Below are 19,733 nucleotides of genomic sequence, written 5' to 3'. Positions count from 1 at the left end.
ATGTATATATATATATATATGTATATATATATATATATATATATATATATATATATATATATATATATATATATATATATATATATATATATATATATATATATATATATATATATATATATATATATATATATATATATATATATATATATATATATATATATATATATATATATATATATATATATATATATATATATATATATATATATATATATATATATATATATATATATATATACTCTTCAATCTTAAATTAAAATGCTAATTTGTGGGCACATAAAACCTTCTTAAATTAAAATGCTAATTTGTGGGCACATAAAACCTTGGTTCCTAGACCATAAAAACTCCAATTTTTGTAGAAACCCTCACGTCTATTGTCATTGACATTAGGACACCATGCTTTTTATACCTTTCATTTTATTTTCATGCTCTAGTGTAGATTTTAGCTTTCTTTATTTTTTTCTCTTCTACATTTTAAGCTCTTTACATTAAGTCTTTCATTTTAAGTATTGTATTAGATTCAAACTTTCTTTCATTCAAGTATTTCAATTTATGTAAGTTTTATTTTTCTATTTCTTTCAATTTGATATATTACTTTTGTTTATTGCTCTTATTGCTTTCTTGTTCTTCAATATTATTATTTCTTTTTTTATTGCTCTATTTCTTGCTTTTTTTATTGTTTACATTTAAGTTCTCCATGCTTTATTTCATTCCATTATTTATTGTTTTTGCCTTAATCCTTTATAGCATGAGTAAGTAGTTTTTTTGGGGTTTTGGCTAGCTAAACCCTAGAAAATAGAAATCATGTTTGTTGGTTAGACATTGAGTTAAGAATCATATCCTTCGGTAGACGAAATTTGATACGAATCTTGTCCTGCCACTCTTAGAGAGACATAAAGCGATTATAGGTCGTTCGTGTGACTTGTGGGTCACCACCTTCCTCTCGTTATCTTGAGTTTTGGCCCAACGCTAATGAATGATCGAGTTTCCTCCTTTTAAGCTAGTTACATTTGAGAATACGTTTCTAGGGTGTAGTTCATCGATCACTTGCTTTGTTTATTGACTATTTTCATCGTATCTCGTTTCTTGTCTTTAGTTTAGTTCAACACCCAACCACCCTTTTATATACCCTTTCCACATCGAGAGTCACAGTCCAACATCCCTTGTCTTCGTGGTTCGATCCCCTACTCCCACTAAAATGTTTAAATAAAGTTACTGAAAGATATGTAGGTGCCACAAGCATTATATAATATTAAAATGAGAATGAACAAGGTTATTTGTCCAAATTTTGTGATAAAAATATAAAAGATAAATTATGGGAACAACAAATTGAATAACCCAAAATAGCAAATGAGAATTTCATTAAGGAAAGGAGGGAGTATATAACTTAGTTAAATTATAACATTTTAAAATCATATAGTTTGAAATGAACTTAAATCATAGTAAAAACAATATTGAACAAACGAAGTTGAAATTTCCCTATAATTATTGGTTTTGTAGAAAATCAAGTATTTTTAACTCTATTATTCACCTAGTAAGTCTCAAAAAAAATACTATTAAAATTTAGATAATAAAAATATAAACATGCCCTAAAAAATGAATGTAAAATTATGAAAGATAAAGAGAAATTATAATTGAAATTTATCAGTTTATTAAAAAATAATAGTTTAAAACTTTAAATTTAAGATTTTATCCCTTATCCTTAGGTTAAAAATGTGTTACTCCAACCATTGAGATATAGTAGTTTTATTATATATTTGTACTTTATATACTTCATCTATTTTTTTTAAGTTTGTCCACTTTATTATAACGGGTGGTTTTAAAAGTTTGTCCACTTTAAAATACTTTTCATTTTTGGAAATCTTTTTTTCCCTAATATACCCTCAATTCTCGCTCTCACTCCTTTATTTCTCTATTATATTCACTCTCTCACTCCATTTTTGTTCTTTAAATTTTATTTTATTTTAATTTTCTCTCTCATACTTTTAATAAAATCATTATTTTACACCATTATCAAATTAAATAATACCCACTACAATAAAAGATTTTGTTTTTTTTAATAAGTGTGAATAACTCAAATTTGACAAATTTAAAAGAAACGCATTTTAGTAAGGGATCAAAACTAACAATACAAAAAAATTGCATTTTCGGCAACAAGGGCGGGGAAGCTTCGCCCCTGACTATGCCTGTCCACTTTATGCATCATTCTACAATCAGTAAAGGTGAGTACAATTACATTTATCGATTTAAAATAGTAGATAATATAGGAGAAATAGGAAAAACTACCGGAAATTTTGACTAACATAATTTTGGTATGAAATTATTCGAAAATCCCGATTAACACAACGTTGGCTGAAATTCTCTCCGTCTCCTAAATAGCAAAATGTTTAGTGGGAGTAAATATATTTAAGAAAGAGTACATGTAGAGTCAAATAAGTAAATAAAACTTTCATAATTAATTGTAATACCTTCCGTATATAAATGATATGTGTATATGGATAAATAAATAAATATTCCTAATTTGAAAAAACCCAACGTGAAAGTTCTTTATTTTCCTTATCTATCATGATACTCCTTACATAAACGTAGGGTTTTCAATTTTGTAATTAATTTTAGTCATTTAGTATTTTCTTTTTTCTTATTTAAAATTTAAGTAAAATTTTAGTGATTGATAGAATTGTCTATAGGGTAGGCAAGAAGTGACGCCGTCAAAAATCCAACATACATAGAGGGCCTAATTTTAATATATAATTCATAAGGCTATAGTAGAAATTTTTAGGAAAAAATCATGTTTGAAAGAGAAAGAAGAAAATGAATCTTGAGGAAAAAGATGAATCTTAAAGGAGATATTCCCTCCGTCCTATAAAAATTGTGACTTTTTCCTATTGTAAAAGTCCCAAAATAAATGTTACATTTCTAATAGTAGAGTGCAAAATAATCTAATATTGTAGTTAATGTACTCATATGGAAAGAATATTGCAATAAGTGGTAATTTCTTAAATTCATTGACTTTCAATTTGTTATAATTTTTAGGGTATGGAGGGAGTAATTTATTTCAATAAATAACTGTAAATGTGGATTAACTAAAGTAGTTATCTAAATGGGTAATGATTAGTCTTAAAAAATAAGGCTATAAATAGAATAAAGTTCAACTATAAGTGAGAATAATATATATATATATATATATATATATATATATATATATATATATATATATATATATATATATATATGTATATATATATATATATATAAGTGAGAATTGACAAAAATAGCAATTAATTTGAATGTGACTTTGAAACGAAAAATGAAATAAAATCTCTGTAAATCTTTTTACTTTTACTTATTTTGTTGCGTAAAGTAAAAACATTATTTTAGGTGCCATATGCTATCTACACGTTACCCAGTACAATGTTAAATCAATAAATATGAAAGATATTCGCAAAATGAATATCATTAAAGTACGAATAAGAATAGATTAAGATGATTAGGTGACCATATGTCATAAGTATAAATCATTGACAAAGTTGACAGTTACATGATATTTTGTTTATCCTAATATTATCAGTTAAGTTTTATATAATACGTCTACACTTATAATGATGATTATAATATAAAGACATTCGTCTCTATTATTTATTCAAGTACTTATTAAAAACCATAATTAATCTGTTGCACAGAGGGCTGAAATGTATTATTTTTCCTATTGCTTACAATGTGTTAAAAAGCGCACTTGTGATTAATGTAAATAGATAATTAAGAAAAAAGTAAATTTGATATAGGTTGCCTGAGATTTAGCTAAATTTCATTTAGGTGGCATGAACTTTTCATAATTACAAAGAGTGGTCTATTACTCTAAACTTAAGTGAAAATCTGTTTTTGTTGAACATTTTAAATTCATTTTTTTTTTGTTAAATGGGTTTCCTTCTCAAATTTTTTATTCAATTTTCAAAAATTCTATTAAACTTTTTTTGTTGTAAAATTAATAACCATTACATGTTATTTTTCTTTTTCTTTTCAATTGAAATATTTATTATATTTTTGGCACCTCATACTTTCATTGTTTTAATTTTGTTAGTTTTATAAAAATACATAAGAAAATTAATTATTTATATAAAATATTATTTTTTTTTTGTTAATCTACAATTTTAAATTGAATCTATATTGTAATTTATTGATGATAATTTTGATATTGTAGTTAAGGTATTTGTAATAAAAATGTTATTTGTTTTGCATTTTAGTTGATATTGCAAAAGTGTTATACTCTTAGCAATATAAAATAACCAAACCTATTTTAAAAGACTTAGATCTAGCCAAGATTTATAAAGATTCACAAAAATTATTTGTAAATACTAGTTCATAATATTATTTTACTAGCTAACATGATGTTATTAAAACGGAATGCCCTATAAAACAACTGTCATATAAATTTCTTCAATTCTTGTACACCTTAAAAGCCTCAATTTAAAGAACAATAAAGTTTTTGCAGAAAATAAAAATGGAATAAATTATCGACTTTGGAAGAGATGTTTTTTCAAGTTTATATATATATATATATATATGATAGAATTACACATTTTTATGAGTAGTAAAGACATAAGAAATTAGCCTTTTGTTTGCAAGAGAATTTGAGGGGTTTTTTCCTTATCAAATTTTTTTTCTATAAAACATTCATTTTTATTTTTTTTAAATAATGAAAAATTTGAATTTATTAGGTTTTTAATATTAAATAAACTAAGTAAAACAAAGTATTATGCGTCAAGTATGTAATTAATATATCAATCATACATCATAAAATACTATAAAAATGTTGAAAATTTTCAAGTGTCATTCTTTAAGGAGGCATGACAAATAAAAATATTCATTAGATGAGAAATAATTACATGGCATATTAATTGGAGTAATTATTATATGACTAAAAATGGTAAATGAATAAATTAGAACATATAACAATTATAGATTATAGATTATAGATTATAAATTAAATGCTCAATATTAACTAAATAAAACCATTAAATAATGTTCCTTTTCGAGCACGCGGTATACTTTAGAAAATAACAGAATTATTCCTCAGCAATAAAAAAAGGCTGAAAAGAGGAAAAGAAAATCAAAGAAATAACCTCAAAATCATGATTCAGAAATAGAAAAAATATACTTCCTCTCATTTTTATTATTTACTACACTTAATGACATTTGTTTAAGATGTCAATATGTATAGCAATTAATACACTATAAATACCTTCTTGAGCCTTCAATTTTTGTTATGTATTTCTCTCTGTATCCTCACCCTTTACTCTCTCCGCACTAAGTTTCTGCTCACAACTTTCCCTTCTCTTTTATAGTCAAAACATCAGACGCTTCCCAAATAGCAAACCTTACGGTTCGTAAAGAAATCGTTGAGGTATATTACTGGATGGAGATGGGAATGTGGAGTATTTTGAGTTTTCATTTCGAACGGAAATTTTCGTAAAGGGCCGATAAAGCGGCAGCCGATAAGGCCCGATTAGAAATTTTAAGTGGTTTTGGAAACGTTGAATTGAATTAAATTAAGAATTATGATAGGCAGTTTTGGAAGTAATTTTTTGTTTAGAGGGTTAAATTGTGGGATTAATGAAATTGAAATCGCAGAACAAGAGGCATCAAGTCGAGCTGGATATGATCTTACGGCTGAGATTTTACCTGCTCTTGGTGCAAGGAGTTATCGCCTCGTTCCCCTCAGACGATTTGTTATTTCTCCGTTTGATCGTCGTTATCGGTAAATAATTCTTTTTAGCTTTTTTTTAATTAGTACTTTCTCCGTTCTAAATTAGTTACAACAGTACAAGAATGACTCTTACCCTTATCATTAATTTTTAATTTATAAGTTAAAACATAGTCAAATGAAATCTTATTTAATTTGTCTCATTACAGAGATTATTAATATCAAATTTTTATAATTTTTTATCATATATAATTAGAGGTAATAAGAATTAAATTAATGAATTAGATTGTCTAACAAATCAAATATTGCTAGTATTTTATAATAGAAGAATTATTATTTAGAAAATTAGCTTCATAAGAGGTATATAAAATACTCCTGGGAAATGTTTTTCTGTCTTTAATTAATTCTTAACCATATATATATATACATGGGAGGGATCAATGAGAAGGTTCTGAAAATGAGAAGGATAAGAAAGACTCTACATCCTTAATTTTACTAAAATATAAAAATTTATGGTTACAATTGAGCCAAAAATACATAATTGTATAAGTAACTATGTTATACGAAAAAATAACTATGATATAAATTTTTAGAATATTCAAACTATATAACATAATATCTTTTTTTATATAGTAACAAAACCAAATAAAAATTCTTTAAATTCTTCTTATTTTATTCTTATTTGATTATATATATATATATATATATATATATATATATATATATATATATATATATATATATATATATATATATATATATATATATATATATATATATATATATCCAACAAGAATAAAATAAGATAAGATAAAGAGTGAATTATATAAATCTAGAAAATATTTACTCGTCTCTTTTATTTTGCATTTCTTAAATTAAGGAAATGTCTTTGCATCTTAATTAATTCTTAACCACATTTTTTTGTCAATTTTATTAGGTTCTGCATAATTTAAATGTTCACTTTGGAGTATTATTTATTAATCCGTGTATCATATTTTACAATTACTATTTTAGAGGGATAGAAAGACTAGCAAATTAAAATTCTGAGAGCGTCTAAAGAAAAACCAAGTTTATCATGAAAGTGCACAAAATTGTAAGAAGCATACATTGTTTAGTGAGAAATACATGTTATTCTTGCGCAGGTGTTAAATTAAATCTACCACACACTCACGCGTAAAATAATGCATGTATTCCATGCGTCCTAGCTAATACATCATATTTTACTAGAAATTTTTTTCTTTAAAATTTAATGATGATGTTATTCTTATTAATTGTTTTTTTTACCTTTTAGGTCAAATCGCATTTATTGTATTAAAAAATTATATATTATATTTCATCTATTTCAATTATTTATAAAATGTTTTCAATTTTATTTATTAAATGAATATTATTTAGTGTATTGAATATTTTGAGATGGTTAAAAACATAATATTCTTTTATTAGAATTTGTTTTTGTTATTCTCTTGGTTACTAAAATACAATGATTAATTCTAATATGATTTAGGTCGTGACTATCTTTGTATCACTTTTATTTTTTATAAGAAAAAATTATCTTTGTCGTTTAAACTAATAAAATAATTTTACATATTTCTATGAATTTATATTTGATTTAAAAATGTGTTATTAATAGAATACTTCTATAAATTAATGTAATAGTTATTTTTGTTAGCAAAATTCGTATGTTAGTTTTTATTTAAAAACTCATAATTTCGTATTGTACTCGGGGTACGAACCATTTGCTCTTTTATCCATTTTAAAAAAATTAAATGTATAATATAATTATATTGCGCACAATGCAAAATATGATATAATCTACGTAATGTATACAATTGTTCAGATTGAAACAAAATATAACTATAATATACAAATATGTCAGAAAATTTGATAAAGTCGTGCATTGTACAAACATTATTTAGTATTACAATATTCCAATTCCGTAAAATAACCGAATTAGAACAATAATAGTAACTTTGCTCTTTAATTTTATTTTTACAAGTAATATTAATAAGTATTAATAAAAATAAATTTTTAGATAAAAAATTAAGAAAAAGAAAAATGAAATGTTTTTAATAAAGTTAGTTGGAACATATGTGCATCATAGTTAATATAAAAATATTAAAATAAAATTAATGAAAAATATGTAAAAGCCACAAATACTAATGAAATATTAAAATAAGAAATAAAAAAGATAATTTTGTTAAAAAATTTATGATATAATAAAAAGATTCTATAGAAAAACAAAGCACTCTATTTGATATGACTTAAAAAAACTTGTTCACCAATTTAATTGTAAACTCAGAGGTAAAGAGGACCAATTAAAATATTTAGACAACATTCCGCTCCGCCATTGTTGATTCATTAATCAATTAAAAGAAGAATCCGCTTTAGTGTAAGTGTTAATGAGAATAGTTTTAAAGAGAAGGGAAATTCTAGTTTGGTCTCTTTTTGATTTCACACCAAAGAAAGACAAATATTAGATTCCATTGTTAATTAACAATTAAATTAATTAAAGTAAAGTTAAAATCTAATCTTTTGTAGGGTCAACAAAGGTCATTGAGCACTTTTGTTGAGCTGACCTTCTGACCCATTTTGCATGCAATGTGTTTGATATATTGTCGCTTTGGGGTATTAAATATTTCTGTAAATATGGATGTATGTTTTGTTGCATTGTCTGTCAACTTGCAAGTGCATCAACGATCTTTTGATGGAATTTCTTCATTTTTTTTATATTTTCCAAAATAGCCTGTAATTTTCAGTATATTTAATTTTAAATTTACAAGAAAGCAGTAAATAAATTGAGTAAAATTGCTTTATTTGTTCAAAAAAAACTTATAATCCTACTAATTATGAGAAATATATGCAGTTCAATAATAGTTTTGGGATATTTATTACACGGTAAGTTTGCAACATTGCATGCATAATATAATATAGTCTAATATCTCATTAAATTTACATAAATAGTAATACGATAATGCATGAGTTACATAAGTTACTTGGGACGAGCAAATAAGAGTTAATTTCATGAGTTACACCCCTCTGCGGACCTGACTAGGAATAGGAGTAGTTGGAGACGCCTATCCATGCCTTAGATTACTGATGTCCTCTTAGTGTACCTTTGGTGTTTTTAACCTTTGGTTGCGCTCTCCTTTAAGGGTATGAGTTGCCGCTGTCTTTCCCTCCCCAGACCCTGTCCTTAGTTTTCTATGAACGAGAGACATCGGATTGGATGATGATGATGAGGAGTAATAGGATAATGCACACCCTGAACAAAAAAACTGAAGCTAACTCATGGAGTTGACTTGATATTTGAGCCCAGTGTCACAAGAGACCACAAATTCGAATCTAAATCATTTCTTATTTAAAATGGAGTATTTAGCGTCAGTTATTACGAGGGTCTATATTGTAACCACACTACTAGCCCAAAGAGCTCTCAAATGAAGGGCATGTTAAAGTATATGACATATTTTGGGCCTCAATTATATATAAATTTAGGTATCTGATTGAGTAGATCCTTTGACATTAATAAAAACATATGAACTTATAAGAATTATGCCGGTGTGTCCCTCATCTAACATTATTTTTTCATTTGAATTATTTTGTATCATTTCTATTTTTGAAAATAGACCTATCATCTTATCTCATTCATATATTTTAACTTTTTTTTAATTTAATCCAAATAATTCATTATTTTTTTTCTTCATTTATTATCAAATTTTCATATTTTCTAAAAACACTGGACTTTCTTTTGGACATTAAAGACATAGTACTCCTTCCCACTCATTTTGGAACAAAGAGAAATTGAGTGTTATTTAAGAAATAAGTCAATATTAATAATATATGTAGAGACAAAATGAATTGTGTATAAAATTAAAAGAGAGTTAAAATAAATTAATGAGATCAAAAAAGTAGGAGACCATTGTTCAAAAATTAGAATGACTCAAAATGAATAAGACAGACCAAAATAGGCATGGCCACGGTCCGGGTTGGTCCGGTTCCGTTCCGGTTCCATCCGGTTCCGGTTCCACCCGGTTCCGGTTCCATATGGAACCTGTCGCGAACGGTTCCGGTTTCGATTCCAGTTCCGGGTGGTTCCAAACGGTTCCTTGGCGGTTCATGAGACGGTTCCGGCGGTTCCAACTCACGGGACGGGCGGGTCGGACCATCGGTTTTATTTTTATTTTTTCTTTAAATATCTGTATAATAAAAAAATACTATAATATCGCGGACGTACCTTTGATGATTACTTGATTATTAGCGAAATTCATTGCATGTCAAGTTGTCATCGTTATTGAAATATTTACTAAAAAGAATGGAAAAAAATAAATTAATAAGAAACGAATCAATAATAATGTCGATAAAGATGATTAATAAAAAAAGAGGGAGAAAATGGACTTGAACCTAGTACCCAAATGAATACTAAGCTGCCTACGTATCCCGAAGGAATCAAAGCCCACGTAGTTCTTTGTCATACCTTTTATTTATAGTTGTTGAATGTTGATTTATCGTTGTCGCTTGTCAGATTGATCCTATTCGTCTTCGTCATCATCATGTGGTTGGTTAGATGCTTCCGCTGACTCTCCTCCTGACGATGATGCAGATGTATCCATCATCATCCATAGATCATCATCGTCGTCTTGATCATCATCATTCCTTAGTCCTTGTGTTCGAATCTCCGCTTGATCCTAATCTTTCTTGCAAACACATATTTGAATACTATGTGGAGCAAGACGAGATCGCTTTTCGTCCAAAACTCTTCTACCTGCACTAAAAGCAGACTCCGACGCAATTGTTGACGCGGGAATTGCAAGGATATCCTTTGCAATTCTCGATAAAATGGGAAATTTTACAGATTTTTCTTTCCACCACTCCAAAATATTATAGATACTTTGGTCTATTTCAAAGTGGTGTTTAAGATAACTATCTAGTTCTAAATATGAGGTCGAGGAAGAAGAAGATGATCCTACAAAACTATCACCTTGACTCATTATGTTAGCTATTACCGAATTATAGTAAGAGGGACGTACCGAAACGCTAGCACGCCTAGACATATCGCGTTTCGGGTTATATACACTAGCGTAAAAATCATAGAGTTCTGCTAAATATTTTTTACATGTTCCTACATAATTATGTACATCAGTAGACGGGCGATCTAACGATTGGTAATAAAATCCTATTACTTTAGTAAGGACCTCAGTTTTAAAACGTGGGTCCAAAATGGTTGCGATTCCATAAATATAAGGAAAATCGGTAAAATATGTCTTCCATTTTTCCATCATATCTGCAAGAATCGGCCTCAATTTTGGGTTAGTATCTTCATGTGTATATTTAAGGAGATGATAAAAAATAGTAATACATTCACTTATTACTAAGTGAACGTTCGGTTCATAAACATAAGAAAAAATCTTAGTCGCGTGGGCATACGCTTCTAATATGTTATGTACACCTATAGCTAATTCCCAAGTGTCATCAGCTATGAAACTATCTGTACACTCACTATATAGTTGTGTTATTACTGGACGATAAGCAATCGCCTTTCTTAATAAATCGTTGGTTGAGCCCCAACGTGTAGGAGTATCTAATGACCAATACACTTTTTTAAGTTGGTATTGGTCACATAATTGTTTATATCGTCTTTTTATCTTTTCGATCCTAAGCCACTTCACTATATCCCTAATTGGTTCTAATGAATCATTTATTTGTTTTATGCCTGCTTGGCAAGATAAGTTAACTATATGCGCACAACAACGTATGTGTAATAAGCTACCCCCAAGGATTAAACTAAAAGCAGGTTCGTTAAACAAAAGTTCTATACATTTAATGTTCGCGGTTGCATTATCAGTTGAACAACAAACTATTTTATCTAATAAGTTCCATTCTCTACATATCTCTACTAATCTACATTTTATGTTTTCACCGGTATGTCTTTCTGGCATTGTCTCAAAAGCAATTATTCTTTTTTGAATAATCCAATTTCGATCTATCCAGTGTGCTGTTACACACATATAAGGTTCTAAATGTGGGGGAGCAGACCAAATGTCAGTTGTTATGCTAACCCTACCATTAAACGATTTAAACATTTCAACTAATTAATAGCGCATTGATTCGTATAATTTAATTGTGCGTCTTTTAAGAGTGCTCCTAGTGATTGCTCTATATTGTGGTTGCAAAGTTTTTCTAGTGAGACGCTCGTATGCCCTACTTTCACCGTGGTTAAAAGGCAATTCATCACAAATTACATACCTAGAAAATTCATCAATCATGTCATTACGATTATATCTAAAAGGCATACCTGTGCTGGGAATGTCCCATTGTGTCTGTCGGCTTCCACTTGTGGTCCCGCTGCCGCTTGCTGCATGAGTTTCTTTTGTGATTTCATGCTTCTTTGCCAAATGTTTGTTAAAAGATCCCGTACCACCACCTAACACGTATTCACAAAACACAATAAATAAATGTTTATAAAATATGAATATATAATGTATGAATGTATTATGTATGTATAAAAAACTTAAAAAGTATTTACCTCTGGCGAAACTGTATGAAACTAAGGGCTTTACTCCTTGACTTTCACAAATTTGACAAGTGCATAAGAAAATATCTGGATTCTCGGTTGGTTCTTTTGTGAAATACGATCACACATGTGAAACAGCTCTACCACTAGGAGGTGGCATTTCCGGAAAAGGTTGTCTTACTGGTTCATCTTCATCTAAATAAATAATTTAAAATTATAATCTATAATTAAATAAATAAATAATTTAAAGTTTAATTAATTTAAAGAATAAAATTATAAAACTAACCGATAGTTTGGAAATTGACTCGTTTACCACGAGCTTGTCTTTGTTGTTGTTGTTCTCCTTGTTCTTCATGTGATCTTGTTGATGACTGTCGACATATATGTATCCCAATTGGGGTCGTTGGTTCCTCTTCTTATTGTTCTTCTTCATCAATTTGTATTTCTCTTTCCACTTCTTCTGCATAATTATGTAACTCTGGGTCGTACCCTTCCGGATAATTATGTTCATAATTATAATTATTAATGGAAGGTGTTGTTGATACCGACGGAGTAGAAGTAACCTTTCTTTTGGAGGAACTGGAACCTCCCAATGATTTTGCCACTTTAGTAACTTTTTTTGTGGCTTTTTTCAAAAATGAAGACATGATTGATAATATTGAAGTAATAATAGAAATATAGAATTAAGAAATAAATAAATAATTAATTATGTAACTAACTAAATTAAGAAATAATTAAAAGACTAATTATGTAATTAAGAGAATAATTGCGTAATTAAAGAATTATGTAGAGAGACTAAGTAGAGAGAGTAGGAGAAGAGATGAGTTGTGAATGAAAATGATTGAAAGTGATGAGTATATATAGAGGAGAATGCAACGGCTAGTTAACGGTAACGAACGGTCATATTTTGGCGAACCGGTGGGGCGGTTCAACCGGACCGGTCCCGGTTCCGGTTCCACGGAACCGTTGAGCCGGTTCAACCGGACCGGTTCCGGTTCCAGAACCGGTTCCATGGAACCGTTGGACCGGTTTTCCCGGACCGGTTCCGGTTCCAAACCGCGGGTTTTTTATCCGGTTCACGACGGTTTTTTCTGGCGGTTTCACGGTTTCGCGGTTCGGGGCAGTTCAGAACCTGTCGCAAACGGTTCCGGTTCCGGATCCGGTTCCAAGCGGTTCGGGACCGGTTCGGTTCCGGGTAACCCGCCCCGTGGCCATGCCTAGACCAAAATAACAACTAGTGCAAAATGAATGGAACGGAGTAAGTAAGAGTAAATTATTACTCATCTGTCATATTGGATTTGCATCAAAGAGAAAAAAAGGTAATTTTAAGAAAGTGAATAATTAAAGAAAGAAAATGAAAGAGAAAGAAGGTAATTTTTAAAGAGAGATATAATATATAAATGACATTATAAAAAAGTAGTGGACTATTGTCCTAAAATAGAAATGATCAAATTAAGTGGGACATATAAAAATAGAAAATGATGCATACTCAATGGGAATCGAGAGAGTATACTATTTGCTTTGACTTGTCAATTTAGAGTTCACATGACTTTTAGAGTAAAAGCACAACTTTTTAGCTATGCATTTTAGAACTGTTTTGGTTGTTGGGACATGGGAGGTGGAGGTTGGTAAGAATAGTAAAGCCATGATTTGTGAACTTTAATATTGATATAATACATGCACAAATATTCCTGTGACTAGGGTAGATTTCTACAAATCAAATGTAAGGGGTTATTTTTGGAATAAAGTTCTCAATAATCTTTTTGTATATCTTTTTGGAAAGATGTTGTGAGTTTCTTACATTATTGACCCTCAACTATATGTTAATTCACATTAAATCTTACTTGTATATATATAGAAAAAAAATAATGATATGTTACCATACCTTATGGACGACTATGAAGTCATCTATAATACTCCACTAAATATTCAATTTTATTTTTAATCTTTGTTAAGGGTTTACTTATATGTATTACTAGACATATACGTGGCATACATGTTTTTATTAATTTTCATATTTTGAAAAAGTCAATTATAAAATATCATTTTCAATTCAATTTCAAAAAACTAAGAAAAAATTTAAATTTGCAATAATGTAAAATATTAGTTTAGGTTTCCTAAGTATAATATTTTATTAATATAACAACACCATATATACAAAATCTTATAGGTGTACTCATAGTTACTGTAAATTGTGAATATCATTTTGTAACGTTTAAAATAGTAATTGGCTTTTATAAAAATGCAATACTTGATATTTGACATTATTAATAAACTTCCACTATAATTTTCTGTTGTTAGGATTCCATACTAAGAAATTTTTAGTATAAAGTATTCAAAGTGATGAATAATAATACTACCTCCGTTTCCTAATCTTCTTCCCGTTTACTTTTTGCTTCATCATCATCATCATACCCAGTGTATCCCACTTATAAAAAAACTATGATCAGGGTCTGGGGAGGGAGGAAGACGGCAACTCATACCCATAAAGGAGAAATGCGGTCAATTTCAAATTACATTTTGAGTCTTAATATCTTTAAATGCGCATCATAAAAAATTATAAAAAATATATATTAAAAAAGTACATTTTAAGACAAATCTAACAAGATGTCACATGGATATATTTTATCATCTATATATGTCTTAAAAATCTTAATCAAGTTTCTCTCTACAAAATAAAATATTTTAAATAGGAAGAACATTAGAAAACGGAGAGAGTATTAAATTTTAGTTCTTTATTTTAGCATATTTATTTTAAAAAGCACAAATAATTTCAACCAAAATTTACATGTCATATCCTTTCTAGCTCTAATATATAAAATTTACATGTCATATCCTTTCTAGCTCTAATATATACTATATTAATGATAAGATTAATGATTCAAAGTGATGCTAAAGGCATGTTTTATAGTATTTTTAAATATCCAGGTTGTATAACAATTGTTGAATATAATACAAAATTACCTTAAATATTTAGTTTAACCTTTTAAGCCTGATTTAACTTTGGATTAATTTTGTCTAAATATTATCCTCCAATCAAATAATGATAAATAAGAATGATTTATGAACTCTTTATCACTAGTCGATGCCCATAAAAAAGATTTAAGGATTTGACATTGTTGTGTATTCCACTTACTTGATGTTGTAATTAAGTTTTGCTTAAATTATACAAATTTGCACAGGAAAATGATCATTTGAAACATGATTATGACATATGTACATGTACTTTTCTTTTAGTTAGTTTACATGATTTTAAACGAGAATGAAATGGATAAATTCATATGAAATTGGTTGTTTGCAGAATATGGGAAGTATTTTTGGTTGTTTTGGTCCTGTACACAGCTTGGATATCTCCATTTGAGTTTGGTTTTCTTGATAAGCCAAGAATGCCAGTATCAGTTATTGATAACATTGTCAATGCATTCTTTTTTCTTGACATCATCCTTAGTTTGTTTGTGGCGTATCTGGATAAAAAGACATACATACTTGTTGATGATCCAAAAAAAATCGCCCGGAAATATGCTTTGAGTTTCAGAATGGTTTTTGATATCATCTCCATAATCCCTTCTGAAGCTATTCAGAAGATTTTCCCCGCTTCTAGACGAGCTTATGGTGTGTTCAATATGTTCCGCCTTTGGCGTCTCAGAAGAGTTAGTCGACTCTTCTCCAGGTACATACCTTTTCTAACTAAAAGTGTTTCCAAAAATATACTTCCTTCGTTTCAAAATACTTACAACGTTAGATATTAATAATCTTTACATCGAGTCAAATCAAATAAGATTCTGCTCGACTATGTTTTAACTAATAGATTAAAAATTAATCACGAATTAAGAAAGATAAGTGAATAGTATAAGTATTTCCAATGTTGCAAGTAAATTGGAACGGAGGAAGTATAAGTATCATGCACTATGTCTTTAGTATCTATGTTGGGCTCACTCTCTTATGTCATGTTAACAGAATGGAGAAAGATAGGAATTTCAACTACTATGGGGTTCGATGTATTAAGCTTGTATTTGTAAGCACCTTTTTACACATGTTCAGTATATTTGTTAACTTTCAGTTATGATTTCCAAATTTCAAAATTTGTGCTAAATTGTGTTGAATTTATCGTAAATATCAGCATATAATTAGAAAAATACAGGGTGCACACACTTTATTAAGTTATGGAGATGTTGGGTCATTCCCTCTTTACTTGGGGGAAGAGCCCACTTCACAAGTTCAAAAGGGGGGCTTAAGTTTATATTAGTAATGAGCTAATATAATATATAATATAATGTACAATAACATAAAATTAAACCAAAAAGAAGGAAAAGGGAAACTAAAAAATATGACAGGCAGCAGCTTTGTAATTACCCATATATATGCACAACAAACACAGAAGAGAATTACAGGCAGAGGCGCACGAAGGGAGTTCAGCGAAGGGTTTTGCGTGACATTGTATCGATCCGATCGAAGGTCTTTTGTGGTCCTTTTTTTGTCAAATTTTGAAACAGTGTTTCTGCCTACCCAACTTACTTATTCAATGGTCGGATTGTTGTTTTGTTAAGTGGATAATTTATATTTTGCCCTAATTTACCCTAATTGTTATTTTACCACTTTTGAGTAACGTTTAAGGGTTGTTTAGTGTTTGTGTTGCACATACTGTCAACGCCAACTTATAATCGAGAAAATTGGGGGTGCATACGCTTCATTCCCCATACCATATGACTATAAGAGGATGAACTCCAATGACTAATAAAATGTAGACACCATCTTAAATTCATCGATGTGGAACAAAACATCCGAACAATGAAGTCCTACATGAACAGTCTATTTTAGTTTTGAAAAATGATTTTTATGTTTAATAGGGTGGTGATTGCTAATGTTGTATTTGATTTTGATCTCTAATTAATGTCAACAATAAATTTTGTTTTTATAGGTGACTCTTTTTGCAGTTCATTGTGCTGGGTGTTTTTATTATCATATTGCTGCACATTATCATAATAAAAAGGATACATGGATTGGATCAACTGTGGATGATTTCCTTCAATACAGCATATGGACTCGATATGTAATGTCTGTTTACTGGGCTATTACAACTATGTCGACTGTTGGCTATGGAGATTTGCATCCCGTCAATGAATACGAGATGCTTTTCGATATTTTTTACATGCTATTCAACCTTGGCCTCACTTCATATTTGATTGGTAACATGACTAACTTAGTCGTCCATGGAAGTAGTCGCACCAGAAAATATGTAAGGCCATTTGCTTTCTATTGAGAATCTAACTTGTATATGTGCTAATTGAAGAGCTAACTAGTTGTTGGAAGATTACATTTTTGTACACTTGTTTTATGACAGAGGGATAGCATTCAAGCAGCTTCAAGTTTTGCACAACGGCACCAACTTCCTGTTCGTTTACAAGAACAAATGCTCGCACATATCTGTTTAAAATATCGAACAGATTCAGAGGGGCTACAACAACAAGAGATTCTGGATTCTTTGCCAAAAGCCATCAGATCCGGCATTTCTAATCATCTTTTTTACACTCTTGTACATCAGGTCTATTTATTCCAAGATGTATCCGACGACCTACTCTTTCAACTGGTAACCAAACATATATTATGCCTAAAACTAAAAATGGTTAATTTTTTTTTTCTTGATCGAATTTGGTGATACTTTTTATTATTTTGTTCTTGCATGAAGGTGTCAGAAATGAAAGCTGAGTTCTATTCTCCAAATGAGGATGTCATTCTTCAGAATGAAGCACCTACAGATTTCTATCTAATTGTCAATGGTTCTGTGGTAAGTTGCTAAAGCAAAGCTCCAATTTGTAAATTTTAGTGTGACCCAAACTGCTATAGTATTTCATATTTAGGGTCATTATTGACCTTTTTTTTATATATTTCAGGATCTTATTCAGTCCCATAATCAATTAGAAAAGGCAAGTTTAACTGCACAAGCTAGATGATTTGGATAATCATATTTTACAAGACTACAAAATAAATGAATATATTGTGTTCTAATTTTGGACATTTTAGGTTGTTGGAGTGGCTGAAAAAGGCCATCTTTGCGGTGAAGTGGCTGTGCTTTGTTATAGGCCTCAACTATTTACTGTGCGAACAAAAAGGATTTGCCAGTTGCTGCGGATTAATCGTACAAGTTTCTTAAATATCGTACAATCAAATGTCGGAGATGGGAAGATAATCATGAATAATCTTTTTAAGGTATTTTTATATGATAAGATAGAGTTTTTACAGATTTGTTTGATTCCTAAGATCATACTTCTATTACTTATGTACTGTTTTCTTGAACTACATTATTTTTCCATGCGAAGTATCTGAAAGAAGAGAAAAACGACATAACAAAGGAGAGTTTAGCAGAAGTAGAGAAAATGATAAGTAATGGTAGACTTGATTTACCGCTTAGTTTATGTTTTGCTGCTGTAAATGGGGATGATATCTTGATGCACCGCTTGCTGAAACGTGGAGTTGATCCTAATGAATCGGAACACAATGGAAGGACGGCTCTCGTATGTTTTACTTGTTTTAACTATGATTATCAAAGTTATTCACAACATGCAAAGTGTACTTGTTTTCTTTGATCCGAGTAATTTTTAAATTGTTTGTTAACATTTCATGATCTTACAATGTCAGCACATTGCAGCATCAAATGGGAGTGAAAAATGTGTGCATTACCTACTTGATTATGGGGCTGATCCAAACTGTCGAGGTACATCACTATACCTAATTAAAGTTGTAGTGAAATAGCAAAAGAATTAATTGTCCTTGAATCGTCCAAGTATATTCGTCCGCTCTTTGTAACCTTAGCACAACAATCGACTTGACCTGAAACCTCAACAAGACATTTTTAATATCAACAAAACCTCAACACTAACTTCCAAAAACTTATAAAAATCAAAGCCGAAAGTATACTTAAACTGACAGCATAGTTAATTTTTGTTAGGTTTTAGCAAATATATAAGATTGAAGTTTAATCTTTAATATGTAATGTTGAAGGAAGTGGAAAAATAGAAGGGCTTCAATAAGGCTTCTGCTTGGACTGGAGCAGAATGCTAAACTTGGTCCGCATTCTTTTAAGTTTGTCAAATCGTGAACATGGATCTACCACTTACATATTTTCTTGTTTGATACGTGAACATAGATCAAGAAGGCAACATACCGTTGTGGGAAGCGATGCAGGGTGGTCATGACGCGGTTGTTAAACTGTTGCTAGAGCATGGTGCCAACATTCATGCTGGTGATGTTGGCCTGTATGCTTGTATAGCAGTTCGGAAAAATGACTTTGACCTCCTCAAAAAGATAGTCCATTATGGTGTTGATGTAAATCTCTCTACTTCTATCTCAACTGTCCTTTCTAATGCGGAGTTTTCTATCCCTATCCACAATGGTGGCACAGCCTTGCACGTTGCAGTTAGTGAGGGAAATGTAAAGTTTGTCGAATATCTTCTCGATCAAGGGGCCAACGTTGACATGCCTGATATGAAAGGATGGACTCCACGTGCCCTTGCAGAGCAGCAG

At 29.6% G+C, this 19,733-nt stretch overlaps 1 protein-coding gene across 2 annotated transcripts in view; it reads left to right on the top strand.

The window, feature by feature from the left end:
* Positions 1 to 5,061: 5,061 nt before the first annotated feature.
* Positions 5,062 to 19,733, top strand: part of LOC130814875 (potassium channel AKT1-like) — a 15,465-nt gene continuing 793 nt past the window's right edge. Inside the window, exons 1-12 of one of the 2 annotated variants that reach the window (XM_057681111.1) lie at positions 5,104 to 5,404; positions 5,632 to 5,758; positions 15,514 to 15,882; positions 16,170 to 16,227; positions 17,131 to 17,448; positions 17,554 to 17,799; positions 17,899 to 17,997; positions 18,104 to 18,136; positions 18,234 to 18,419; positions 18,530 to 18,724; positions 18,849 to 18,924; positions 19,357 to 19,733. The exon at positions 19,357 to 19,733 is cut by the window's right edge and continues 767 nt beyond it. In XM_057681111.1, the coding sequence (XP_057537094.1) occupies positions 15,599 to 15,882; positions 16,170 to 16,227; positions 17,131 to 17,448; positions 17,554 to 17,799; positions 17,899 to 17,997; positions 18,104 to 18,136; positions 18,234 to 18,419; positions 18,530 to 18,724; positions 18,849 to 18,924; positions 19,357 to 19,733 (1,872 nt within the window). In that variant the 5' untranslated portion in view covers positions 5,104 to 5,404; positions 5,632 to 5,758; positions 15,514 to 15,598. Of the gene's footprint in view, positions 5,759 to 15,513; positions 15,883 to 16,169; positions 16,228 to 17,130; positions 17,449 to 17,553; positions 17,800 to 17,898; positions 17,998 to 18,103; positions 18,137 to 18,233; positions 18,420 to 18,529; positions 18,725 to 18,848; positions 18,925 to 19,356 lie in introns of both variants that reach the window. The other variant, XM_057681109.1, reaches the window with a different exon arrangement.

The sequence above is a fragment of the Amaranthus tricolor genome, chromosome 6 (assembly GCF_026212465.1).
Source record: "Amaranthus tricolor cultivar Red isolate AtriRed21 chromosome 6, ASM2621246v1, whole genome shotgun sequence".
NCBI lineage: Eukaryota > Viridiplantae > Streptophyta > Magnoliopsida > Caryophyllales > Amaranthaceae > Amaranthus > Amaranthus tricolor.
This window is presented reverse-complemented; position numbering and strand designations above follow the sequence as displayed.